Below are 27277 nucleotides of genomic sequence, written 5' to 3'. Positions count from 1 at the left end.
AAAGCGTAATTATAAGCTAGTTAAACCAAATCTTGGATATTAGCTTTAGAGACAGGAATGGCAAAAGAGTTCTTAGAGTCCAAGATACTGTTGAATGGTAGCCAGCAGGCTATAATGTAATAGGCCTTTGTTATGTGTGTGTGGCACACTTCCCCTGTGATTTATGTGCTTATTACAGTATCTTTTCAGCTGTTGTAAAGATAAAGAATTCTACTGTGGCACTTCTGTGCTCCCTAAAATTATTGTTCATTTGATTCATCATGTGTTTCTGTTGGAGGAAATGTCTTGAGACAGGTGAAGGTGAGCCCAAGGGCAGCTTGCGGTGCACACTGTGCAGACAGCACAGAAGGTGCCATGTTTGGGGGATGCTGTGCCATGCAGGATGGTGCCAGGTAGCTGGCAGCCACCAGTGGCTTTGGCTGGAGGAAGAAAGGGCTGGCCAGCACACAAGTCCTGTGATCAAATTAAGAGGAAGAAGGTGAAGAGAGGGATACTGTGAACCTGGGGGAACAGACAGAGATTGATGGACTGCAAGATGCTTAGCTGACCCAGGGATGGAAGTGAATAGAAATGCTTTTTGCTTAGGACACTATTTCATTCAAGCTCTGCTATATGCTGCCTTTTAAAAAAAATAGTTTCACAATAAAAGTGAGCATTATAAATGTAGATTCACAATTAGGCTTTGTACTGATGTCTGATATCTGTGTTACCCAAATAGTGGCATTTATTCCATCAGTAAGACTACCTAATGGCAAACAAGCATTGAAATGAAAACAAAAGGAGTTGCCTGAGTCTCAGTGCACGTCATCCTTTGTCTTTACAGATTATTTTTGTTTTCTTATTAAAATAGTGCTTAAAAATCAAAGAATGATAAAGAAAAATATCTCTTGTTCTGCTGATGAAGCAAGCACTTGATCCCACACTTCCACATTTTAGTCTGTATTAGACTTCAGGTCATAATTTTATTAAACATCTGATGGCTTTACATTAATTACTTGCTGGGTCCTTAATTTCTGAGGGACTTAGAAGTGTCATCTTTTTTTTTTTTTTTTAATGTGATGAACACATCTCCTCTGGATATATTTGGTGTTTCAAGGTGTCCTTTCAAAATCACTACTTTACATGACTTTCCTCATTGAGAATGAATTCTAGTTTTTATACCTGAGAAAGCTCTGTGTCTTTGAAATTTGAGCTTCATATTGTATGTAACAACTTTGAGAGATGTGTGCTCAGTGATGTGTCAGCTTTGGAACAAGTCTTTTTTTTTATGCCTTTTTTTTTTTTAACAGTCTAGTTCTTTGGCTAGTATGAGCCTGAGACAAATCAGATTGAATCCTGCCAGGAATTTGTTAAAACAACAAAATTAAATGACAGCAAATCAAGTCCATTTGTCACCGCCATTGAAAAATGTGTATTTGTATCTCTGTGGTAACTCCAGGACATGTAATTGCAAAGGTTCTCCAAGAGGAGCACTTTTGCTGCCAACTGGAAGCCAACAGAATAGCAGCCCAAGCACTGAGGCGTCAATCTATTGTGTCATAAATTACATCCTGTTATAAATAATGAAATATTGGAAACAAATAAAACATTCACATTCTTCACTCAGATTTTTCCTCTACTTTGTAATGAAAATGTGACTTGAAAAATCTGCATAATTAAATGTCATCCTTTCTAGTTTGATTGACGTTTTTTTGAGTTATTTTTTTCTTCCTACTCCTTTTTTTTTGGAGGCTGTTTTGATTAGAGAGTGGCATGAGGATAAGTTGTTTTTATGATGTGTGCTTACCACTTTTAGATTCCCAGAGAAACCCTAATTCCTGATGGCAAAACGATAATCTGGGACAACACGAGAGGCTTCAGAATACCTGAGGCAACCTACAGATTCATAGGGCTCCTGAGCTGTGAGACAACCATTGGCGGGCACAAGTATAGCACAAAGTACCTAACGCACCGAGAAAGTAAGTAGCTTTCCCTGCTCCCCTGCTTTTGGAAGGCACTGTGCCCTGGGGATGTTTCTGAATTCTCCTTCTCTTTGTGATGTGCAGCCAACACAATTTTTGACATTAAGTTGAGCACCCCACGCCTTGTAAAGCTGCTGAAGGGAGACAACCTGGCAATCAACTGCACTGTCAAGGCAGCCTGGAACACCCGCGTGCAAATGACGTGGACTTATCCTGGGCAGGTGAGTGCTGGAGCTGAAAGAGAGTAACAGGGGGTTCCCATAGCTCACGCTGCATCTCGCATCCCAGGAGAAATTCTGCCTCAAATGCTTGCCATGTTTCGCATTCCATCCTTGTGACCCTTGCTGACATGGCTTTTAAGATTTTTTTTCCCTCTTTTCTTTCTGGTGGTTAATTGAATAAGTAAACATGTTTACACAATGTACTCAGCTATATTGCATAATCATGAGTGAGCTCTAGAATTCTTTCATCCCTGGAAGCTTCTTTTTGACCTGAGGAAATGATAAAAATTTATCACCCAACCCAGGCAGGGACTCTCTTGTGACTGAAAGTTTTCTTTGAGGCTGTCTTTCTTAACACATTCATTTAAAAGACTGGCAGACAGTTGGGCACCCGATTCAAGCATGTTTAAAAAAGATATTTTGATTTAGCTAGCTGAAATCTCATTTGTTAAGTGTCACATGAACAATCCGCTTGTTTTGACAACTACGGGAATGATCTTGAATGTGCTTCTCCTCCCACTACTTTGGGAGCATCCTCATAAATATTTGTCACTTATGGAACAACTGCCAGGAGTTCATGTAAAGCTGATAAGAAATTTGACATTAGTTTAAGGTTTACAACTCCCATTCCTTTCATGTCAGTTTGATTTATGCTGATGATTCAAGTCAAGATCATTTATTATGTCACTCATTGTGCCTAATCAAAGTTAAAATTTTAAATACATTTTATAGGGAAGATTAATGCAATCATTTCTTGCATACTGTAGCTATTTTCCTTGGCATTTTTTTCCCCACAGAAGTAAAGAACTTAGCAACAAGAAATAGTCCAAATGCATTAGATTTATTCAGCCTTGCCTTACCAAGCCCTAGCATAGCACCACAGTTGTGAAACTCTGCTTGGGTTTTATTTGGACGGTAACTGAAGGGTGTTCGGTGTTTATAAGACCACAACAATGTCCTGGGTTAAATAAACTTTGAGGCCAAAGGCTTAGGGGGAGTTGCAGGAAATAACTTCTCTGCCTTGCATTATCTTCAGTTCCACCCTTTTACTTCTTTGCCAAATCTCCTCTGTCACTTCTCCATCTATAGTGTTTCCAGAATTCTCCCTTTCTTATGTTAATTCCCTCATTTTCTATATCTCTGCCAAGCCGTGTACTGTCATGTGCCAGCTCTGGGTTTCTCATGAGCAGTGCTAGATGAGGAGCGGTGAGGAGCTGAGCACATTACTGTGGCAGGCCATGCAGATGGGATGGTCTTCATCTGGAAAGGAGTTTGGATGCTACTACAACTTGAATGGAAATAAGAATGAATTGCCAGATAAAGTTACTTCCTATTTTTATTGTTCATTCTCTTGAAATTTTAGACATCCTTTTCAGATTTGTCCTGTGCAAAACAGGTTGGATATATGTTGTTTTGAAACCTGGTGGTGGAACAGTAAATTGAAAAGCATAATACTCATGAAATTTTGAGCTTTTTTCAGCTATTTACTGTCAATTTTTGCTTTTGCAGGCCATGAAAAGAGGTTCTGTAACACAGCGTATTGACCAGAAGAACAGAGAAGCCAATGTTTTTTACAGTATTCTTGTTATTGACAAAGTTCGTGATATTGATAAAGGCCAGTATGCCTGCCATGTGAAGAGTGGACCCTCAAACAAATTAGTCAACACAACAGTCATAGTTTATGGTAAGAAATACCTTGAACGTGTAGAATAGCGAATGCTCACTTACTGTGTTCAGTCACACAATGGCTTTATATCTTGATATAAAGTGGAAAGGAATTTGTAGCCTGCCCATCATGGATAGAAAAGGAAGGAGGTCAGAGAAAGTACATGTTTTTTGTTCCACAACAGTTTTGTCTTGTTGGCAGTAGACACAACAGTGTTTAGTTTGATCACCCGTTCCTGCTAATACCTGTGATGACCCTGTTCTCAATTGGTTCTGACAATTCCAGTTCCTCTTCTACAGTACTTGCTCCGCTGCTCCCTATGAAATATGAAGGAATAGATACACTGGCTCTACATGGAGAAGATAGCTGCTAAACTGAAACAAGTTAAAGAAGCTGGAGCTATTGAATCATAGAGTCGTAGAATCATAGAATGGCCTAGGTTGAAAAGGACCTCAAAGCTCATCTAGTTTCAACTGTGGGCAGCCGTGGGCAGGGTCGCCAACCACTAGACCAGGCTGCTCAAAGCCACATGCTACTTTGCCTTGAATGCCTCCAGGGATGGAGCATCCACAACCTCTCTGGGCAACCTGTTCCAGTGCATCACCACCCTCTGAGTGAAAAACTTCCTCCTAACATCTAATCTAAATCTCCCCTGTCTTAGTTTGAAACCATTCCCCCTTGTCCTATCACTGTCAACCTGTGTAAACAGTATTTCTCTCTGCTGTTTATATGCTCCCTTCAAGTATTAGAAGTCCTTGATTAGGTCTCCCCAGAGCCTTCTTCTCCAAGCTAAACAAGCCCAGTTCCCTCAACCTTTCTTCACAGGAGAGCTGCTCCAGCTCTGTGACCATCTTAGTGGCCCTCCTCTGCACCTATTCCAGGAGCTCTGCATCTGCAGTAGTCTGGATGGGACATCACAAGAGCTGAGTAGAGGGGGATAATCACCTCTTTCAATCACTTTGAAGCTAGCCTGTAAACTCTTATTCGTGTAAACAGCCTCATCTGTGTTACAGAAAATCCTGTGTGAATAAGTGTTTGCTGAATCAGAGTTGTATCTTTAGATATCACCTGACTTGTGTAATTAAACTACTGAGTTGTCTTGAAGACATTGTTTTCAATGCATGCTGGAAATATGACTAAATATTGCACTTAATAGATATACAATATCCATATCCAATCCATGAGTAAATATTGAACTGTAGATACTGTGAGAGGACACTCAATTTTTTCACATTTTTCGTATTTTATTTTTTTTAATCACACTTTGGAAAAAAAATGTATGTATGGAAAAAAATATGTATGTTCTATAAATATGTTTTTTCACCTCTGATGAAATCCAGCATTCATCAAGGAGTTTGAAATACAGGGCTGTACTACTGGTAAAGGATGAATTCCAGCAGGTTGAGGTTGTTCCAATGAAGTGATAAAGATTTGTTTGCTGGATGAAACAGCTGTTTACCAACACAAGAGAAAGTTTTTGTCTTTTCCTTTGCTGTTTCTCTGAAGATCACTTAATTCTTCTTCAGCCAAATATTTTATTTTGGAACATCCATTGATTCTCAGCCTTCAAGGGAGGAGGGGTTGTCTGCTCATCTAGTTCATCTTTCTGTATACAGAGAACCACCTTCTCCTTCTTATATCTTTTATTCATTTATTTATTTTTGACTGAAGCACAATGTGAATTTGATTCTTCTTTATGTAGATCCATGGCTTGGGAATTGTATTTCCTTTTTTTTTTTTTTTACTTGTGGCATTCTTTAGGAGGGTTGGTTTTATTCTTGCTGCTGCCATGTGGGAACAATAAAATTAATAAAGAACATTTTTGTTTGGATTCCTCTTCCTTTTAGAAGAGCAACTCTTTTTTCACTACTAACATGAGTGTGCTCTTTTTCCTTTATTTCTTTAAGATAAGAGATTCATTAATTTGAAACGTCGAAGAAAAACTATGCTGGAGGCTGTAGCAGGAAGAAAATCCTATCGCTTGCCAATGAAAGTGAAGGCATTTCCCACTCCAGAGGTTACATGGTAAGATTACAATTACTTCCAACGTATACACAACAGAAGTCTTCTTAAAGGAAAAATGATACATTGATAAAATATTCCAATAAAACCCCTTAAAATGACAACAGAAGGGGAAAGTATAAATGTAGAGTTTCATTGGACTTCTCAGGTTCTTCCTGAGTTTTAACAATTTAAAAGAACATCATCTCCAATTTGCAAGTTCTAAATAGGATAATTTTAATAGGATAAGTTCTAAATAGGATAAGTTTAGATGCTCAAATGCATTAGATATGTCTCCTACTGAAATCAGTGGACAGTGTAAAGCTGTATCTACTAGTCTTGGCTGAATCAGTGCATCCAACATCATGCAGACCCAAATTTGTCTTCTAGACAGAATAAGAAAAGAAAATCTTTATTAAAATAAGTGACTGAGTTGATTCATGGACTATGAGAAGAGCAGTGGAAGACGGCTTTGTTACATGGCAACCTGCCAGTTTTAGGTCTACGTTAGTGACCAGAGCTTTCACTTTGGCTCAAGTATACTGTGTTAAGGAATCTTTTAAGCAGTTTTTTGTCTTAACTCAACCACCTTTCTACAAAACAATGTTATCTACTCGTGATCTCAAGGTGCTGGGTTTTTGTTGTTGTTGTTTAAATAATTTTAAATAGCAAGAGCTCTGGCTCAATTCATTGAACTTAACAAAGAGTCTATGACAAGAATGATTAAGAAAACAAACCATACACACTCGAGCAGTGAGAGTTCATGTTACTCACAGCCAGAAAATATTTTTGTTCCAAACATTTTGTTTTATTTTACAATCCCCTCTGCATTTATAGCTCCACATGCAAAATTAATGGTTGAAAGTGTAGCTGATACTTGCCATTTGTATGGTATTTTCTGTTTCTTTAGTGTTTGGGCTTGTTGATTGCACATTTACATCTAAATCTTCTGGGGAAAAAATCTATTTAAATGTAAGAATATTATATTTTTTTATTACTGCGATGCTGGTAAAACACTAGAACAAGTTGTCCAGAGAGGCTGTGGATTCTCCATTTCATGAAATGTTTAAAATCTGACTGGTCATGCTCGTGGACAACCTGATGACCATGATTTGAGCAAGGGAGTGGACAAGAAATCCCCTGAGCCTAAAACATTCTGTAGTTCTGTGAAATATTTGTACAGTGAAATGCCTAAATCCATGGCCCTTAGATTCATTTCTAGGGCTTCTCTAATGACTGAAAGAGCTCTTCGTAAACACTAGAACACAGGAATCAGTCTAATTAAATCCATGACCACAGTGAAGCTGTTGCACTTTTCTACTAAAATCATATAAGGCTTCATCCAACAACCTACGAATATGTTATTTTTGCCATATTTTAAACTTTTGATAAAAATTGTTTGTTTCTTCAGGAATCTGTGTGTGGAGAAACGCTTCTTTCTTTCTATGTTGATTTTCCGTTATCTTTAAAAACATTCACTTTGATAGCAGGATATCTGATTCTTAAGTGCTTATCTAATCTACTTACTCTTCCTCTTCCTAAAATCACAGCTGTGCTTAGACTACAGTAATACTTTGTCCTGAGATGTATACTGAAGTCATAAGAAATGGTTGGTGCTGGGTGAGGCAATCTTTATTTGTTTGACTGACTTGTATCCAAAATGATTATCTTCTGGACAACACAGCACAAGCAGGGAAAGATGGGATCTTCAGAGGCAGAGTTCCAATTTTCAGAAACTCTCAAATATTATAGAGCCCCATTGGATCTTTATCAATTTTAATGAGTAGAATTGTATTTTTCAAAATGCTGTATAAACATCAGAAATCTGTAAGGGAAGGTAAACCAAAGCTTAGATTGATAAGTTTCTAGTAAACAGAATTTTATATTGTAGATGCAGTCCTTGCCCAAAGATCAAAAAATGGGAAGGGAAGAAACATAGGCTGTTAAAGCAGCTCTATTTTTTTCAATTATTTTATTTCTGAACTTTTAAACAGGTTAAAAGATGGCTTGCCTGCTGCTGAAAAATGTGCCCGGTACATGGTTAAAAACTATTCATTAATCATCAAGGATGTTGCTGAGGAAGATGCTGGAAACTACACTATAATATTGAGCTTACGACAGTGGAACTTGTCTAAGAATCTTACAGTCACTCTTAAAGTAAATGGTGAGTCTGCAGCATGTTCCCACACTTCTCCTGAGCATAAACACAAAACTGTCATTAAACAGTTCATCTTGCATCGACCAGGTCAGTGTAGACTTTCTTACCAATTTTTGTGGACACAAATCCAAATCCAAGGTGTGGGGGCAAGGGACCCTTCTTGAAATCAGCAAATGGACACTGGTTTCCATTGGAAGGGCTTCTGTCATCCACAGTTATGTATTCGTTCATGATTACTTAAATGTGTTAGTAATCACTCATCTGCTACAACTTCATCCTGCTGTTTTTCTTTCTTCTCCTGGGGATTTTTTTGATTACTCACCCTGCAGGAATGCAGTATTGTCATGATCATGTACTACATTGAAAATGAGCTGCTTTTAATCGCTTTCCAATTTTTACTGCTTACAGTGAAACCCCAGATATATGAAAATGCTGTGTCATCATTCCCTGATCCAAATCTGTATTTACTGAGCAGCAAACAAGTGCTGACATGCACCGTGTATGGTATTCCTACGCCAAAAATTACATGGATGTGGTATCCCTGTAGACAAAACCATTCCAAAACAAGGTAGGACAGCTTCTTTATATGTAGTTTGTCTTCCCTTCCTTTTTTTACCTAAATATTACCTTAAGAATGAATCTTGCTGTGACCATTACATAGTTAGCAAAGTATGAATATTTTTAATCAATGTATTTTTAAGTAAACATGCAGAAACAATGCAGATTTTTTTTCTCTGCATCCTTATTTGGAAATAGAGAGCTGAGCCATTGTTTTGCACTGTTGCTTACTTTCATTTACAGTTCACTACTATTCATGTGTGCAACATTCAGAAGTGATAATTGCTTTCTAATTTTTATGAGGTAAGCTTTGCAGGCAATGTCTTGCTAAATGCACATTCTTTCTCATGGAGGAAACTTCCTTGCTGTTCTCCATGTTTTTGTCATCACGCAGTGATTCTACTGTGAAGGCTTGTGGGTTTTTTTTTTGAAATTCAAAAGAAATTATTTTAAAAATCTTTTATATTATGAAGGTCAATTCTTACTTATGATACACTGACTCATAGGTTCAATTCAGCAAGACAAAAATGCCCAGCATTCTCCAGATGATATTTCAACAGTAAAGTATAAATGGCATCATGCAGGTTTATTCTATGGCGATGTGGCACTTGATTAACTAATCCTCTTTTATGTTTAAACTTTCTTTTTAATTTTGTATCTGATGATGACAAGTTTGCATGCTGACTCATTTCTCCAAAGCTCCTCCTGAATCCTAGCATCTGGAAGTATTAATGATTAACCCTAACAGTAGCATTGAGCTACTGTGTTAGGATGGAAACATGCAATATATTTAGAGCAGAGCACAACAAAGATATTTAAGAACCTAATGAAAGCTAAGTACCCAATTTTTGCCATTTGAAGGTGATCACTTTAAGTAGGATTTACCTTCTTTAACACTTCCATGGAACTGAATTTAAGTGCCTATCCAGCCAAACATATACATACATGCTTAAACATTTACATAGGTGCTTAACTACAAGGACACGAGACACATCATAAAATTAAATGGGGCAATCACTGTATTTCATATTAAGAGTACTTGTAAGTGCTGGACACCACTTCTTGGAAGCACATGCTGCATTTTCCGTTACATTTCACTTTGCGATAATGCAAATGAATGCCTTTCTGTGCCCCTCTCGCCAAGAGGTGGCACTAGCAATCTCTCCTTTTGCTGGAATAGGTGAAATGTGAAATTGTCCATTTTGAGGACAGGTAAGCACAGCATTTCCTCTCTCTTTTATGTTATCTTTGAAGCACTGGTTGCAAAAATTCCAAGTAATTATTTATTTTGCCTTATAGGTATAAGGTGTAACATAAAAGAAATCGCAGTGTCTTTTAAGTAGATAGTCCCTGTGAAAGGCATATATGAAATGTTTTAACCTTTTAATTTCTTGTAAGTGTTTATGCATTGATACATGCTCTGGTTTGAAATAGCAGTGTGGCCATGGTAGAAGGGTTGGCTCTTCTTTGAGAGTAGAAGTGAGGCTCTTCCACTGTCAAATGTTTCCTTCTGTTAGCAAGCTTTGTAGCACAGACCATGTCATCAGCAACAAAAATCAATATCCTCAAGCAGGTGTTTAATAAAATGCTAAACTGTAGATTCATCAATTAAATCCTAATTGGATGTGTGTTTGAACAGGTGATCAAAGGAGAAAGGTAGCAATTTAAACATCAGCTATTGGCTCTGTTGCAAGGTTGTTTCCAAACTTGTTTGCAAATCGCCTTCATCATTGTTCCATGACAATTCTTTTTGCACCCTCCCTTTCCTTATCCTTCAAATGCTCATTGAAGAAGCAGTCTGGAGAGCACGATTTTTAATGTTTTGCCTGAGATGACTGGGGTGACTCCCTGTCAAAAATATGGTAACAATGAAGTGTCACAGAATGGCAGTAATATCTGAATAATCACATTTTGTCTCCTCCTCCAGGAGGGACACAGAAAACTTGGCAGTTGGCATGGCCAGTCCTCTCTCTGAAGAATGGGAAAACCCTTTAATCCCACTTTTTTCACTATTTTTCTCTCCTTGTGTGAAGCAATGCTTGCTTAAGCGACGGATTAACTATGAGAGTACCTTGTACAGCAGATCAGAAATATGTCTTGTTCTCCTGCCTCTTCTTTGCCTTTATCTGCTCAAAATTAGGTTTCCAAGGATAAAATGTTGCTCTGTGCTCATAGGCAGTGCCTGTTTCTGTGCACCAATGAAAAAGTTCCTTAAGTTGACAAACCTATGCAGATTACCATTATTCACCATATTACAATATGGACTGTCATGAGTTTCTGGGTTCCATGCCAAAGGACACAGCTCACTCTCTGAGGATAAAGGTTTGGTTGCTGAAAGACCTTGTAGTGCACAAATCTTTTGGCTTCAAGTTTAACACATATGATTAACTTTATATCACTGGGATACTATCACTGAAAGCCAGGGAACGACTCACAGTGCATAAATAAGACATTTGTATTTGTGAATGACTGTTGCCTATGGTCTTCTTAATAGAAACCATTGGGTACTCTGGCTGTTTCTTTTGGTTGCTGTTCCAGACAGCTTTTCTGTTTCAAAAATACAAAAATAACTCAGTGGATTCCATTGATTAAAATAAAGTGCAGACACATTTCAGTACTCTGTAATTAATGCAATCAATTTCCATAACTATCAGCTGAACACTTTTTTTTTTCAGGCCAGTAACAGGTAACAAGCCAAATGTAATAGTTTCCATAGTTTCCTGGTAGCAAATTAAGAAAAAATGCTGTAAAGTTGCTCAACGGATGTAACATTTTGGAATGAAGAAAAACAAAGAACATCATTAAAATTCCATCTTCTTTATTTTCTTTCAAAATAGTTTTGCTTAACCAACTCTATTACCATTAAATAACCTTTTTTGTTAACTAGAAGACAGCTAACTAGATGGTGGAAAGATTGACTTCTAATTTTTGTCCCAGCAAAAAAGCACAGAAGAGTGCTTGAAAAACTGTCTGGGGCAAAAAAGAGAGTTCTGTGTTTTGCTTGTTTTTTTTTTTAAAGGTTATTCAGATCTAACAAATTCAGATACAGAAGGCAAAACTCAATGGATGATGGAATGAGTTAAAATGCAATTAAAAAAGAAGAAGACATTCTTAAATGAGTGCCGGAATGGCAGCAGATAAAGCAGACACATCCATCCACTGCTTAGTGGATATAGCAGAAGACACACTGATGACCTCCATCCTTAATTTGTTGTCTAAGCAGCCTCCCTATCCTCTTCACTGCCAGTCTGCTGTTGTATTTCTGGCCTTGTTTTTGCTGAGGTTGGGATATTGGCACGGTTCTGTGGAGGAGCAGCCAGGGCAGGGCATGTCGAGGTTCTTGGGAGCCACCAAGGCTGATCTCCGCCTGCAACCCATCCACTCTGAGGCTGTGGAATGAGCATCTCCAAGCTGGAGACATGCTTGATGTGAATGGGTCTTGACCTGAATCTCATCAGCAGATTTGTGTTTATCTTAAGAGTTTGGCAGAGGTTGCCAAGAAAGGCATGTGAGATATTGATATTGCTCAGTGTAAGCACTGGCTTCCTTAGCTGTTATGCAGTATCATCTGAGGGCAGTTTCAGAGAGACCTTCACCGTGCTCTGCCCAAGACTTGACCCATCAGCCCTCCAGAATGTGCAGACAGATACAGCAGTGAAATTTTATCTTGGGTGTTCCAGCTCTTCCATCACCTTGCTGCCTTCCTCTCTCCTTGAGTTATCAGTTACTAGTTAGCCTCAAATTGAATGTCAGATGACTAATTTATGACCCTCCCATTGCATCTGTCTGGGCTTTTAAAATTATTTGCTGTGTGTGTGTGCATGCAAAAGAAAAGCATAATGGCATTGTGGAGATATCTACAGAAAGAAAGGAATCAGAAAAAGCTGGTACCTGCATGGAGAGAGTGCTTGGAACTGCTATCACAAAAGTGCGTGGCCTGACTCCCGACAGCTCCAGAGAAAGAGGAAGTGGGACATGTGTGCATAGCAGTCTAATTGCATTTCTGCATTGTTTATGTCAGGGCATTAATAAAGGACTGAAAGGCAGAATGATTAGGATGTGCTTGGATAGATTATCAGGGGAAACTAGGTTTGGAACATCAGTGAGGTATGTAAAATGCACAAATGTTAATTGTACTTAATTAGAAATGTACTGAACCACCCAAATTTAATTGTGGATGTCTGCAAACATTGATGCCCATTAGTTTGTCCACAGCAAATGTTTTTGTTCGCCATGCCACCTTCTATTTTCGGGAAGGGGAAGTCTGAGTCCTTAGTGCTGGTGAAAGTAGGTCAGATGCCATTAATAAACAGGTAGTGCAGAAATGCCTTTGTTTAATTTGACATGTGGCCAGATCCTCAGCTCCAAATTCATGCTGGCTGAGACTTTTGTGCCTTCCATTCCCTACTGCAAGAAAATCCTCTCATGGTAATCTGGTAGTGTAAAGGTACTTAGAATGGGTGCATCAAGAGGTATGTATGCCTGCTGTTCCCTTGTTTGTCTTTGACTGTGGAAATGGATGTGTGTAAATAAAAATCAAGCTATGTCATTTTCACATTTCTTTTTGAAAAATGCAGAAGAATGAAAATGAGAGTACACTGTGGCACCATAGACTTGCAGAGAGCTTGAAGTTGAAAGGAGTGGAATAGTGTCTGATGTGTCTCAGACAAACTACGTAGTTCACTGAAGCATCACATTCTCCACTTCCCCCATGAGCCAGAAGCCAGTGCTTGTTTGTGTTTGCTAACAGCTGCTGTGTCCTCAGTCAATATTTTGGAAAAGATCTTTTAAAATGCTTTCCTTACAAAATGCCGTATGAATCAGTCCAGGCATACACATACAGATAAATAAATACACACAACTCACACAGTACAGTTTGCCACAGACTGTCCCAAGGGTGCTGTAGTGGATGCACTGTTGAATTTACTTTGCAAGCTGTAAATGCTCTCAAATGCTTTGTCGTGGGTTGTAGTGGAACCAGATTAAGCTGGATTTTGGTATTGCTAGTTTTCTCATCTATTTCAATTAAAATGTTCAAAGTCTGATAGAAGATATTTTAGCATTATATTGCTCAAGTAAACATTTTTAACTGGTAATGGATCAAACCTGATATATAAGAACTACAGTAACTTCCAGATGCTCTGCATTGTGTTGCATTTTAAACCCTGGCTCTCCTAACTTTTTGTCAGTCATTTATTTTTTCCCCAGTATCTTTTCCTGTGGTTTCCTTCACAGCATGACCACTTGGCTTTGCTGGGGACAGTCTGACACCCATCCTAAAGGAAAATGTGAGATCATGCAGGTGGATGCTTATTGCTTGGTATTTAACTCTCCATGGGGCAGGGCAGTGTCTGAGACATGGGTATGTCCCACCCTACAGCCAGAAACCTGCTTCTGTCCTAGCAGGAGATCTTGTCCAGGAAGGCCCAGGGTCAAACCATGTGTGCTTAGGAGTGATAATAAATGGAGTACTATTATTGGACTGAGTACACCTTTTACAAAAATATACAAACTTCAACTAGCATCCTTTTTCCTTTTATGTCTATTCCTTTCAAAAACTCTTTTCAGAAGGCTTTGAAGAGACATGCTGTATGAGGCAGGATCATGTCAGAAAGAAAAATATTCAGTTAAAAAATAGGAAGCAGAGGTTAGGAGGGAACAACCAGTTCTTTCCATGTAGGGAGGCGACCAGTGAAGTGTTTCAGGAGATGGTGCTGCGGTCTGTGCTTGTCAACATGTTCAGAAATAACCTGGAAATGGTGGTAAGGAGGTGACAGAGCTTGCTGATGGTACTAAGTCATTCAGATGTTTGAGGATGGCAGCTGATTGCAGAGAAATGCAGAACGGTATGAATCTGAGTATCTGGCTGATAAAATGCCAGGTGAAGTTCACTGAGGATAAATGTGTGATGTACATAGGAGAAAACTTTTCCACTTTCACATGTAAAATGATGAACAATTGTCTGATCATTATTGACGTACAGAGAGAGCTGAGCGTTGCGACACATTGTGAAAGCAGTGGCCATCAGGAACAGCTCAAAAAGCAAATCAGGCCTAAAAATCACCAGGATCATACAAGATCTCCTCCAAAAGTAATACCTCCCATTTAATTATGTTGGCCCATGACATCAGAGGCGGATGATGGTGGCAGTGCATATGAAGTAAAGCTGTGTCATGGGATTCCTCCATGTGGAAAAAAAATGACACCCGTCAACATTCATCAACACTCATGAGCATTTGTGGAGACCCAACAGTGGATGTGAGCACAGTAGTGAGACTGTGGATGGTGCTTTTCACAGTGGTGTTAGCAACAGTGGGTTACCTCCACTTGTGCAGATTTCTATGAGCTCAGCATGCAGGCTGGTGAAAATACACAGTTAATGATGGTGATTGTGTTGAAAAATAGAGCTTTGTAGCTGAGAATTTTCTGTATCAAGTAGCATTATTTTGCTCTTTGTAGCTGTTGTAGTTTTCATAGAAATAGACAGGAAGCATAAGTTTTGCTGTGACCTGTGCAGAATAGAACAAAACTGAGAACACCATGGTAACTCCACGTGAGTTTATTAAGTACTGGCATGTCTTATACTAAGATCAGTTTTGATACTTTCATCTATAAGGATGCATCAAAACTGGGAGATACACCAAGAAGGGAAACAAATAGGATCAGCAGAATTTCAGGGAATGAGAGGAGTATTTGAGGAATGAGTAAGGAAGGAAGTCAGGGCTTTGTGGCCTGAAAAATAGCAGACCTGGGAGCTACACAGTAGAGATTTACAGACTAGTGAAGGACACGGGTTTATGAGGATCAGTTGTATATACCTTTTCCAGTTCAAGAAGTAAGGGGGCATGAAATTAAACCAGTAGGACTACAATTCAAAACCAGAAAAAGATGTCTGTCCATTCAGTGGGTAGCAGATCAGTGAAACTCATTGCTAGAGGATTTCATGGGTGCTAAAAATTTGAGTAGCTTCAAAGAGAGATTGCTTGAAGCCCTAGAAGAGAAGTCCACTGGGACTTACTTAAGTAATGTAATCTTTCTTAAAAAATGGCCTCACTTACAGGAAGTCCTTGAGCTGATAATAATTGGTGACTGGGGGAGTATTGGGAGGAAGTATCTGAAGTTAGTCCTGTTCTTACTCATCCCCAACCATCTGCTTATGGTCATTGTTGAGACAGGATATGGGGTAGAAGGATCCTTGGTCTTATGTCCATGTCTGTCAGTATTTTCTCTTCCTGTTTTCCCTCTAATCAACTCCCCTCTCTCCTTAAAAATGTTTCCCTCCATTCTTTCTCATCCCTTCCTTGTTTTCTGTCTGCACTTCCAGTCCCTGGCTCCAGCCAGCCCCTGAGTTACTTTCAGACTCCTACTTTCAGTGAGGCTGAAAACAATCCATCTTGAGAAGCACAAACCTCCATGCAACATAAGCCCTTTCATCTTCTCTGCTGATTGCTTGAAAATTGAAAGAGTGTTCACCATGCTTCCAGCTTGTCAGTAAGGCAGAGAGAATTAAGGATGGTGTAAATAGATTAAAAATGAATTGCTCCTCTATAGAGCTAGAAGGATCCAGTCAGGGCAGCAAAGAGAAGGAAGGTAGTTTCAGTATTGCAAGAAAAAAGATGCTGAATAGACCTGGATCTTGGAAGGGTATATAGGCCTGAGGCTTTGCCTCAAAGTTGAGTGAGCTGTTAGGAGACTTGTGCATGGAAAGCAGATTATTCCAGAAAGTTCTGAGTAAAATTCTAGGCTCTATATGTAGGGCTTTTTGAAAATTATTTTTTAATAGGAGAGAGCATTTTCCCAGAAAGAAGTTCTAGGTGTCTGTAAAAACCCCATTCTTTGAAAATTCTGTAGTTCCAGCAAACATTCAGCTCCTCTGGGGAGGACATGGCTGGTGAGAGAAAGTGGAGGCTGAGTCACAGTGACCACATGGGAGTGAGAATGATTACAGCCTAGCAAAGGAGGTGGACAAGGAAGGAAGGAAGGATTGGCTGAAATGTGACCATATACTGTGTCCGTGAAAACTGCTAAGCAGTGTGAAGCAGGAAACAGAGGGTCAAGAAGCAAAATATAACTATCTGATAAGAAACTCAAGGTGAGAAAATTGCAGGTCACCTCAGGATGTGCAAAAAAACCCTAGAAAAACTAGTTCCAAATGCTGAATGCTCAGGGGTCTCAAGTTTTTTTTTTCCAAAGGGAATGCAAGCAAGAGCTGATAAAGGAGTGACGGATGGGGCAGGTAGGACTGCTGCTGATTTTTGTGCTTCCTTTGATCAACCATCTTTCTATGGCAGCACCCTGGAATATTTCAGGACAAGCCATAAAGTTTGTAAAGGGTGACTGTGAAAAGGAAGCAGCGTGCATTAATGTAGTTGCATATAGATTAACGGCAGGAAAGGCAGTGTGCAGCTGGCAAACTTCTGCATAAAGCCATAGTAATATGCAGTGAGGCCATGAATATAATACACCATTTCTAATATATTGTTTCTAATTAAGTAATATCCAAGATGTTCGCTATGAGGATGGGGCATTAAGGAAATCTAGAGTCTTCCCTAAAGAATGAACTTTTCCTCTAAGTATCACCTCAATGGGGACACAGCATCCTACAAAAATAACTCAGTCCTCACTCTAGCTGCTATGCACAGCACCAGAGTCCCAACTAAGCCTAATGCATGGGGGCATTGAGAAATCCTTTCCCACCCAAAGCGGTGGGGCCAGCACTTCAACCTGGAATTAGACTTTTTTTATGGAGAATGGGAACTCCTGTAGGTCCTATGTAGACAAGCACATTATCACGTTGTAGCCAAAGCTGGTGGGAAGCAAGGGCATGTTCCCCCTCCCCCAGAACACACGTTTCACAGCCCATACGTGCTCCTTGTTACTATTTTCCCTCTCTTGTTTCCGGCCTTGCTGTGACTCAGTGTTCTCCAGGACGTGTGGCTACGCCAGCCCAGTGCCACCAGTTGCACGGCACTGAGCTCCGAGGCTCAGGGCAGGTAAGGCCTGTGTTGTTCAGATGCTTCTGATAACCTCCAAGTGGGAAACAGTTCCCATACGTTCTTACAAGTCCAGGAACTTCCAGAGTTCCTGTCTTGAAGGTAGTGTCGTCATCACCACATCTCTAAAGACGTGTGTCAGCCTAACTTGGATTTGTAACAATGCTGCCCTGCCACTGCAAAGAATCAATTGCTGCCCTATAAAGGGATAGGTGCTGAGCAAAATAACAGTAATACAAAATTCTGGTATTAATCACTCTAAAAAATAGTCACTGTCTGTTACAGGATGCCTTCCTCATGCTCCTAGTACAGATGTAATTGCCAAATAATACCTCAACAAATAGGTGTGTGGTGGAAGCTGACAGTGACTTTTCCAAGAGGAATAGTTAGGGAACTGGAAGGGATTTTACACTGGGGAAGGACTGTGAAGGCATCATGCAGGAGGGCTTAAGGGGGAGAAGTGGAATGATAAAATGGATGTCATTCTTTTAACTGAAAGGAGGACTGGGGCTTTTACACTGATATTTGTCACCAGTTAAGCTGCACATTGTGGCTCTGTCTACAGTATGGGTGAGAAGATGTGTCTGAGCACAAGCTGGGTTTGGGGCTTTTGTGTAGGACTCTGTCACACAGAAAGTCATATGTAATCATCAGACAAACCCTGTACCCCAGCTCCTGGGCTCTGCTGTGGACAAAACTACTTTTATTCTGAGATCTGTAGTTTCGCAGGCAGGACTTCAGTCCTGGAGCTGGTTTGTAGTTCCATTCCAGTGAAATATATCAAGATGACATGAAGTACACTCTTACCCTGGAAACTTTTCCCCATCAGTGGTTATAAATATACCACACTATTGTGCTTGGCATGCTGTATGCTAATAGAGGTGAGGGCTCTGAAACTCATTAGGAAAGGGAGCGGGCTGCGGAGCAGAGTGAGGACAGTGTGAAGCTGAGGTTGATAACCATGGCCTTGTCCAGAATAGGCCATGGGAGTTTTCTTATCTCACTTTGGCAGGAGGTGCTGTTAACTTCCTGTGCGAAATCAGGAGCATATGCTGCTTTCCTCTTGTTGTTTGGCTTCCTCCGCTACACAAGACGGTTCCCAGCACTGTGATTATCTTTGCATCTTCAAACATGGCACACTCTGCTTCCTCAAGGCTTGATGTATTCTTGAGCAGCAAGCTGGCTCCCCTCCCCCCAGCCACTTCTCCCGGCCCCTTTAAGTGACAGCACTGCACATCACAGACATTTTTTAAAACTCAGATTGCTTCCGGTTGCACAAACCCCCTCTGTCCTCCCAGAGAAGGGTAAACTCCCTGATCTGCATGCACTGTGTGGGTCTCTGGGCAGCCAAGCTCTCTGGAGCTTGCCCTGCTCCCAGCATCCCCTGCTGAGCCCCTCTGGCTCCACTTTGCCCATGCTCTCTTGGAATGCACATGTGAGCAAGCACACAGACACATGTCGAAAACCACTTATGTGGGACAGCAGAGAGCTCAGAGCAGTACACAGAACAGGACTGCCTTGATCTGAGCTTACACAATATTTATAAGCATACCTTTGTATGCACGCAGCATTTGCATTTCTTATATACAATCTCTCCATGTGCAGAGCTATATCCAGCCACAAAGCAGGAATGGGTAGAGGTAAAACAGGTGTAAGAGCTGCTCAGAAACATGCTGGCAGATATTGGCTTATCAGCCTCTGTGCACACTGTGTGCTTTCTCATTAACCTGGCTGTAACCCTTCTGCTAACTTTCCTGAAGATGCAAAGCAATTAAGCTTATCCAGGCAGCAAACTCACATCAGAAACACAGGGATATCTGGAGTGAGAGCTCCAAAGTTCACTGGGGTTTCCCTGCAAACACCACCAGGTTTTGTTACAAGCAGGAAGCCCTTGCTATTTTGTTGAGTCATTAGTTCAGTTTAACTTATAGTTTCTTTACAAGACATAAAAATGCATAAATGATTTGTGTGAGGATAAACAACATGAAAATCAAACAAATTAATTGGAAGGAGATTTGGTTTTTTGGTCCCAGCCAGAGTGCAGTTTTATCTCTTCCTTCTTGCTGTTCCTTTTCAAGCATCTGTACGGAACACAAACGTTTGATTTGATGGTCACATCTGAGTTCAAAGAGTGTTTTCCCTCTCAGTTACAAATGCCTGTTGTTGGGAGATGAAGGCAGGGTAGGGTACAGGGCTCCTCATTGCTTCCACTTACCCTGGACCTGTCCTTGCCTCTCTGCCTGCTGATCTCAAGCAGGGCTTCGTGTGGCACTGCTGGCAGCAAGGAGAGGCAGGATGGTAGAGTAATAACCCAAGGAACCTGCTCGGAAGCCTGCAGCCATGCTAGGGCATCTTGAAGTTGCAGTGAGTGCATCTGGCAGCTGAGGAGGGAAAGCATCTGTTACTGCATCCAGACGAATGAGGCTGAGCTTTGTCCCAGGCTCTGCCTGGCAGCCGTGCTGCAGCCAATTTGCAGAGGCGTGCTGAGCCAGCAGAGCATGGAGTGAAGTGGCACAGCACAGAGCATCTCCTGCCGTGTGCCATGCACTGCCAGGCAGCGTGCTCACAGCTGGATTCTGTCTCCTTTATTAAACCCACAGACAACTGCTAATAAGTGCATTTGATTTTCTGCTGTGATTGTGTTAACATTACAACCAGCGGGTAATGTGGTATGTGAAGGCAGTGGAGCTCATGCATGTGCCTCCATGGCTAATATCTCACCTAATGTTTTACATGTGTGTTTTTTCTTGTTATTGTGATGTTACTGTCATGATGATGGTGGTTTGTATTATGGTATCAATGAATCATCAGCACCCTGCTGGCAAAGGCATTACACTCTCCTCATCCCTCAGATTCTGCAACCGGAATACATATATACAGTCTTTCTCAAGGAGGTATACAGAGCTAAGCTAAGCTTAGCACTGCAGAGATGCAAGGAAATAGATTGCAAATACCTGTCAGAGATACGTAAGTGGCTTCTGAGCATGCATTATACGTTCTTTCCGTTGTTTACTAAAAAGGGACTCAGTGAGGTCTTTTATTCTAATAAGCACAACTTTCTAATATTTTAACAAAGAAATGCATTGTGTGGGGAACCAAAACAGTTCCACATGTTTCAGAGGAATAAAATTTGTTAAAAGGAATCAGAAAGGATGAAATGAGTAAGAATGAAATTAATTGAATCTCTGCCTATACAGAGATCGCCCAGTCACATAGATGTGCCTTTGGTACGGCCTCTTTGTGTGTTTATAGTGCTGGCATCCTGAGAGAAATTCACAGAAATGTAGAATCATTTGAGTTGGAAGGGACCTTTAAAGGACATTCAGATCAACCCCCCTGCTATGAGCAGGGACACCTACAGCTAGGCATCTGACACCTGCTATGGCATAGAAGTGTTACTGGCCAATACCACCAATACCATCTGTGTTCAAGTCTTGTTATGAAAGTGGACTTCTTGAAGATTAAATGTGCAAAGTAAATGGTAACTACTTTTCTGAGTAAATGTCATGGTTTTTTTGTTTGTTTGTTTGTTTTTTTCTCTCTTTTGAATACATCAACTGCATTAATGCAGCTCTCTTTCATCGACCCTGGCCTCTGCAGCCACGTGCCAGGAGTCAGCCTTCAAACCAGAGCCAGAAGAAGTGGTTGTGTAGCTCAGGCTACCTTCCTATTACTCCTAGTTCTCCATGCATAGATGACCATGGCCTGGTTTTTGGCTTTTTCAGCTCACTGAGACTCTTGATGCATATTAAGGAATTTGGACAAACAATCATATATTTCTGCTAATGATTACAGCCTAAGTTAGTTTACATGTCATCTTCTCTTTAAGCTGCAGTATCTGCTTAGGCGGTGGTCAATTTGACGCAGTGCTGCACAATTAAAGACAAGCATATAAAGTCATTGTGTTACTGATACTGTAAACAATCCAAAGTTTAACCAAACTACACAGTTGGCTGAAAGGACATAAATCTCGTTCTTAGGTCAGGATTGCATCAGTTGCTGTGATGCAGTCAGCAGCTTTCCACCACTGATACACATGTTGGAACTACTTGATTATGGATACTGTAATTGTTGTCTGTCACATACAGGGAATTTCAGAGAGACATTGTGTTTGATAGAGCTTGACCATGGTGGACTGTTTACTGTTGAAACTAGAGTTGAACAAGCAATATCTTAAATGTTGGATGGAAAGCAAAAGTTGATACCCTCCAAGAATAGGGATGGACAGAATGTAGGAAGCATTCCAATGTGTTTATTTCCATGCGTGAATTAGGCTTTGGGAAACATGTTAGCTCTACCATGACCATACCTGAATGTTCTGATTGTAAGCCAATTTGTTGGACAAAGCAAAAAAAGAATTTTCTTTATACTTCCATTCATTAACATTACTTTGATTTTTTTCTTTTTCAGATAAAATTAGCATTTAAATCCTTTTGGTGTTTAGATACAGTTTTGTTTCTTTTTGTTAATTTGAAAGATTATTGAGTGTCTTGTAATTACTGAATCTAGGTATTTATATTTCATCATTTTATAAACTGTGCTAACGAAAGCAATTAGAATTGAGAAAATACATTATTTTTCAGGATAATGTTAAGAACCTACACATAGTTAAATCATGGAATCATAGAATGGCTTAGGTTGGAGGGGACCTTAACATCATCTATTTCCAACCCCCCTGCCATGTGTAGCACTGCCAGCCACCAGATCAGGTTACCTATGTCCCCATCCAACCTGGCTCTGAATGCCTCCAGGGATAGGGCATCCACAGCTCTGTGCAGCCTGTGTCAATGCCTCACCACCCACTAAGTAAAAAATTTCTTCTTGTATCTGACCTAAATCTCTCCTCTTTTAGTTTAAAGCCATTCCCCCTTGTCCTGTCACTATCAGACTGTGTAAACTGTTGGTCTACCTCTTGCTTGTAAGCTTCCTCCAAGTACTGGAGGTCTTGCTAGAGCCTTCTCTTCTCCGAACTGAATAGCCCCAGTTCCCTCAACCTGTTCTTGCAGGAGAGGTGCTTCAGCCATCTTTGTGTCCTGCTCTTACACCTGCTACAATAACTCCACACCCTTCTTGATCCAGACATCCCAGGCTTGGAAGCAGTACTCAAAATGGAACCTCACAGGGACAGAGTAGAGGGGGACAATCACTTCTGTCTTCCTGCTGGCCTCCTCTTCTGATGGAACTCGGGACACTGTTGGCCTTTGGGGCTGCGGGAGCACAAATGGCAACCAATATAGTATGTCTATTGAAAGAGATGTATGTTGTCTTGAGCTTCGGACTGAGAACAATATAAACTAAGTTTGAAGCCAAGACTAAACCATGATAATGGCTAAAAACTTAGGAGCACTGGAGTCCTAAACCTGAGACTCACACAATCCTATAATTAGGCTTCAATTGTAAATTCTGACCTCCTAGTCCATGGTGGGTGAAATATTAACATTGACTCCAAAAATCCTGTGTTCTGAGGGCAGCTGTGGAAATGAAGCCAATGAGGCTTCAAGCATAAAGACTTCGTGGAGTGCCCTTGCCAGCTGTGGAGTCCTTGCCTTCTGATAGCAGCACACACAATTTCCTCATACAATTTGTGTTCCCAAAAGAATTGTTCTGGCTTATGGGTGTTGTGATTTATCAATGAGATCTCTCTCCTTTTTTTTTGTCTTTTTTTTTTTTTGTCTTTTTTTTTTTTTTTTTGTCTTCAGGCGTGGCTTTTGCTCTCACACTGATGGATCTTTCAACCTGAAAACTGGCAGCAACATAGGAAACAGGATCCAGAGCATCATTGAGCGAACAGCCATCATAGAGGGTAAAAACAAGGTATGCCTCCTAGGTGCAAACAATCTCTCTGTGTTCGTTGAATTAGTACTTTAAATTGTTGTTGAGGTAACAGTGGAGAAGCCAGTATTTTTATGTTGTTCAGATTTGAAAACCTGCGTAGATGCAAATAACTCCCACATTTACAAAGAAAGAGATTTGTTATCTATCTGCTGAGATGCAGAGATGTACTTTTCCTGCATGCAGTCCGATTAAGGTAAGTGGTGGCATTATATGTATATGTATGGTTTACTTAGAGCTGGCCTGCAGCATGCTGGGGCACCTCAGGATGAGAGAGGCAGGGCAGCAGGCCATCTTTGCTTCGTTTTGTGCCATTGCACAATTTCCTGTTGTTTTTCCTATGAAAGTATAGCTATTTACTCTCATTTGAAAGTTTATTCACAGATGTGGTCCTGGTTTTTTACATGACCAAGTTTTTTCTTGCAATAAAAACTTTAAAGGGACAAATGAATTCAGATTACAGAGGCAAAGTTTAACAGAGATCTCATTCAGAGACTGTATGGTGGGTTGCACCCCGTCTGCATTAACTGTTCATTGCCAGGTGTCAAGTCCAGGTCAAGAATCCCTTAATAAGGAATGGGAAGAGGCAGGCACTCTTGAAGGATGACTCAGATAGTCATGCTTTTGGAGGTTCATGGAAACTTCTCAGTCATCAAAACCTTTAAATTAAGGTGTTTTCCTGGAGGATGCCCTTATCAGCTGAGCTTCTCTCAGCTAGGCATGATGCTGACTTGATGTGGATGGGCAGCCCTTGGACAGAGGAGCTCAGGAATTGGTGCACGATATTATCACTGTCACAGCATCTGTATTCATAGATTGATCTGAGGCAGGAGGAGCTGATGAAATTATAAACCCCAAAGCCTACCCTATTCTAGGCCTGTTATTTCCAAGGATACTGAAACACTTCTCATAATTCTAAGGACACTGGAGATACAACTGTTCTTTCCTTGACGCCTTCTTGCAGTCTTTTGCATGTGAAAATGGATACAAATTGTAATTGCTCTCACACCAAGGCCCTTTCACACACCGTGGAATAAATAGGGCTTTGCACACAGCCAAGATTCATGCCTGGGACTGCAGTTTCTCCTGCTGTTGAATTATTTAGGCAGTACCACAGGTGTTCGTGGCGCAGTTCCAGTGCACAGGAGTGCACTGGATCCCAGTGAGGCATTTGCTGAATGTAGTTGGCCACCTCTACATGCTTAAAGATCAAGGCAAAGATGGGAGCAAACGGCTTCCTATGGGACACTATTGTAGGAAAGCACATGAAAAGTGAGACATAAGGAGAGGAGGAAAGGGAAATGATTTGAGGCACAGGAAGACAGAGCCTATTCCAAAGGGGGAACGATGAACAAAAACTCATGGGAACCAGTATTTTCCATAAGAGATCTAGGTATGCTTATGGGTGAAGGCTACCTGCTTACAGGGTCTAACAACCAGACTTCATTCTTCTTGTGTGCTGCATGCTTTGAAGACAGCAGAAGGGGAGTGGCTGAAATGTCAAACTAGCTTCCAGTCAACAGCAAACAAACTCCTCCCTGGAGGAAGATGCTAATAATGGGTCTCTGCATCAGAACTTCAGGTTTTCTTTGAAGTCTTTGGCAAGCAGCCCCAATTTTATTTATTTTTTTATATCTGCCCAGAAATGAGCCAAGAGAAGATCTCTGTATGTGTTACATGGAATGTTTTGCAGCAAAACATAGCAGTTCACCTCATTTTTCCTTATCTTTATTCTGTTTAGTTCATCAAGGAAAGCCCTGTCTTTCACTGCTTTATCCCTCCTGATCCCTATGAGGAAAGGGAGGTTAGAGAAATAATCTATTTTCCCAGATATTTCAAGTTTTCCTGGTTGCAGTGCTGTTCAGAAGAAAGTAGCTTGCAGATGGAGGCTTCTGCCAGTCTTCTGACTTGAATGCCATCCTTGCTAGAAACATGCGTATCATGCGTCGTTTTCTAGTACTTAGCTTGAAGTGAACTCTCTTCACTTCTGTGAATTGCACTTCAGAGGTTTCTACATTTCTTCTGCCCTTCCATGGCTTTCCAGGCACAGCTGGACTGCTATTGTAAGTAGAAAATGCTCTCTAAGCCTGGGTTCCTGGCCAAAGTAAGTTGCATGATTTGTGTGCACACAGCTGCTCTAGAGCATCCAGGATTTTATTTTATTTATTTTTTTTTCTTTGTGAGTCTATAGCTTGCACTCTTTGTAGTCCAAGGTTCATTCTTGGTCCCTCAGAGCAAACTCAAAGGGACACAGTTTAGACAAAACCCTTCCTGATGGGCTGGAATATTGTAAAACTGTTAACAGCACTGAGCTCATTGAATGCAGCATGTCATCATAAGTGTCTGGCTCTGATGAAGTGTGACTGCAAGCAGTTCTGCTACTGCAAACAGCTAAGAACAACTCTCTAAGGCACTTCCACATCAATGGAGTCCTGCTATCTAAACAGTGTCTACGCCACTTCCACATCCAAGCATAGCAATAATGGTGAAAAAAATCTCAAACTCAATGGAAACAACAGAGTAGTAGGAGACAAAGCAGGAGGAAGTCAATGAAGAGACTCAAAAATGGCACTTTTGGGTTAGCATGAAAGGAGAAATGGGGATGACCACAGGATATCATTGTGATCAAGGGAAGAGACAAATGAGGAATGCTCAGGTTTCTTTCAGCAGTCAAGGTGGCTGTTTTCACCTTAGTCAAAGGCGTTGTAACCAGTTCCTTGGTTTCCTTTATGTAAAGCATCCAAGTCCCTCCGAAAGTTTGGCCTTTTGCGGTGCTGGTTGATTAGTTGTTTGTTTGTCTGCGGTTATCAAGGTAGCCACAAGTATATTTTTAATGTTAGAAAAACCTCAAACCCCTGTGTCTGCATGGTTAAAGCAATGCAGGAAGCTTGCCGTGCATTATTCTTATAGTGACAGAAAGAAACCGTGACAACTGTGTTTTAGTAACATTTCCGTTGAAGCATTTCTAAACAGACATTGAGAAACTCAAGTGGTATAATGGAAAAAGTTTACAACAGAAGTCATAATACTTAACCATAAAATGACTCAATTTCATTTCTCCACCCAAAGTTTTAATTCTCATTTTGTTGTACTTTATCAGTTCCTTCCTACAAAACTGAGCTATTCTTAGACTTATCTTGTAAGCAGATCACAGACAATCTTTTGCCATTCAGCTGCTAAAAATTGTCACTTCTCAGTGTTCTCAGCCAAAGCTCACACCTGCCTGTAGCTCGGGGCTAATACTGATCATTATTCTAGCAGCAATGGTTTGTAATAATGTCACCCTGTGAATGACCTGCAATAACTAGATACAAATAGCTTGGGCACTCACTGGTAAGATGGCATTATATACATGTGCTCTGTGTGCAGGCATTGGATAAACCACATACTGGTTTATCAAAAGCTCTGAAAGAATAAGGCAATACTCCTTGCACAGAGAGCTCCAGGGGGAACTGTACAAAGCCCCTGGGCATGGAGAATGCATAGAAGAGGACTAAGGTGGGTTCAGATGAGTGAAAGTAGAAGGTGTTGGTCAAGAAGAAAGTATGAGATTATCAACAGAAGGAGATAGTAGATAGGAAAGGCAAGTGCTAACTATGAATGCATGAAGTTGTGTTTATCATACTTATATATACATACATGGCTTTTTTTTCCATGGCATAAATACCTCACTGACCCACATTTTTAGTGGTCCAGTCTTCTGTGAGTGACAAAGCCACCCGGCTTAAGAGAAAACGGAAAGTATTGATCCTGTAAGAAGGTGATATCAGACCAAACCTAGGCTTGCTCTTGTCCACATTTGATTTGACTGACAATGATGTGTCATCCACCCATCTCATATACTGTCTGTGGGTAGTTTCAGAAGGTGTGTCAGTCCAACACAAAGG

At 40.6% G+C, this 27277-nt stretch overlaps 1 protein-coding gene across 1 annotated transcript in view; it reads left to right on the top strand.

Annotated features, from left to right (window-relative positions):
• FLT1 (fms related receptor tyrosine kinase 1) overlaps positions 1-27277 on the top strand; it is a 100989-nt gene that overhangs the window by 27283 nt on the left and 46429 nt on the right. The window contains exons 5-11 of the mRNA XM_065730148.1: positions 1796-1958; positions 2046-2182; positions 3692-3866; positions 5756-5873; positions 7844-8013; positions 8416-8575; positions 23258-23372. Of these exons, the coding sequence (XP_065586220.1) occupies positions 1796-1958; positions 2046-2182; positions 3692-3866; positions 5756-5873; positions 7844-8013; positions 8416-8575; positions 23258-23372 (1038 nt within the window). The remainder of the gene's footprint in view (positions 1-1795; positions 1959-2045; positions 2183-3691; positions 3867-5755; positions 5874-7843; positions 8014-8415; positions 8576-23257; positions 23373-27277) is intronic.

The sequence above is a fragment of the Cyrtonyx montezumae genome, unplaced genomic scaffold (genome assembly GCF_038088225.1).
Source record: "Cyrtonyx montezumae isolate F1298 unplaced genomic scaffold, pur_monq_1.0 scaffold_12, whole genome shotgun sequence".
Taxonomy (NCBI): Eukaryota; Metazoa; Chordata; class Aves; order Galliformes; family Odontophoridae; genus Cyrtonyx; species Cyrtonyx montezumae.
This window is presented reverse-complemented; position numbering and strand designations above follow the sequence as displayed.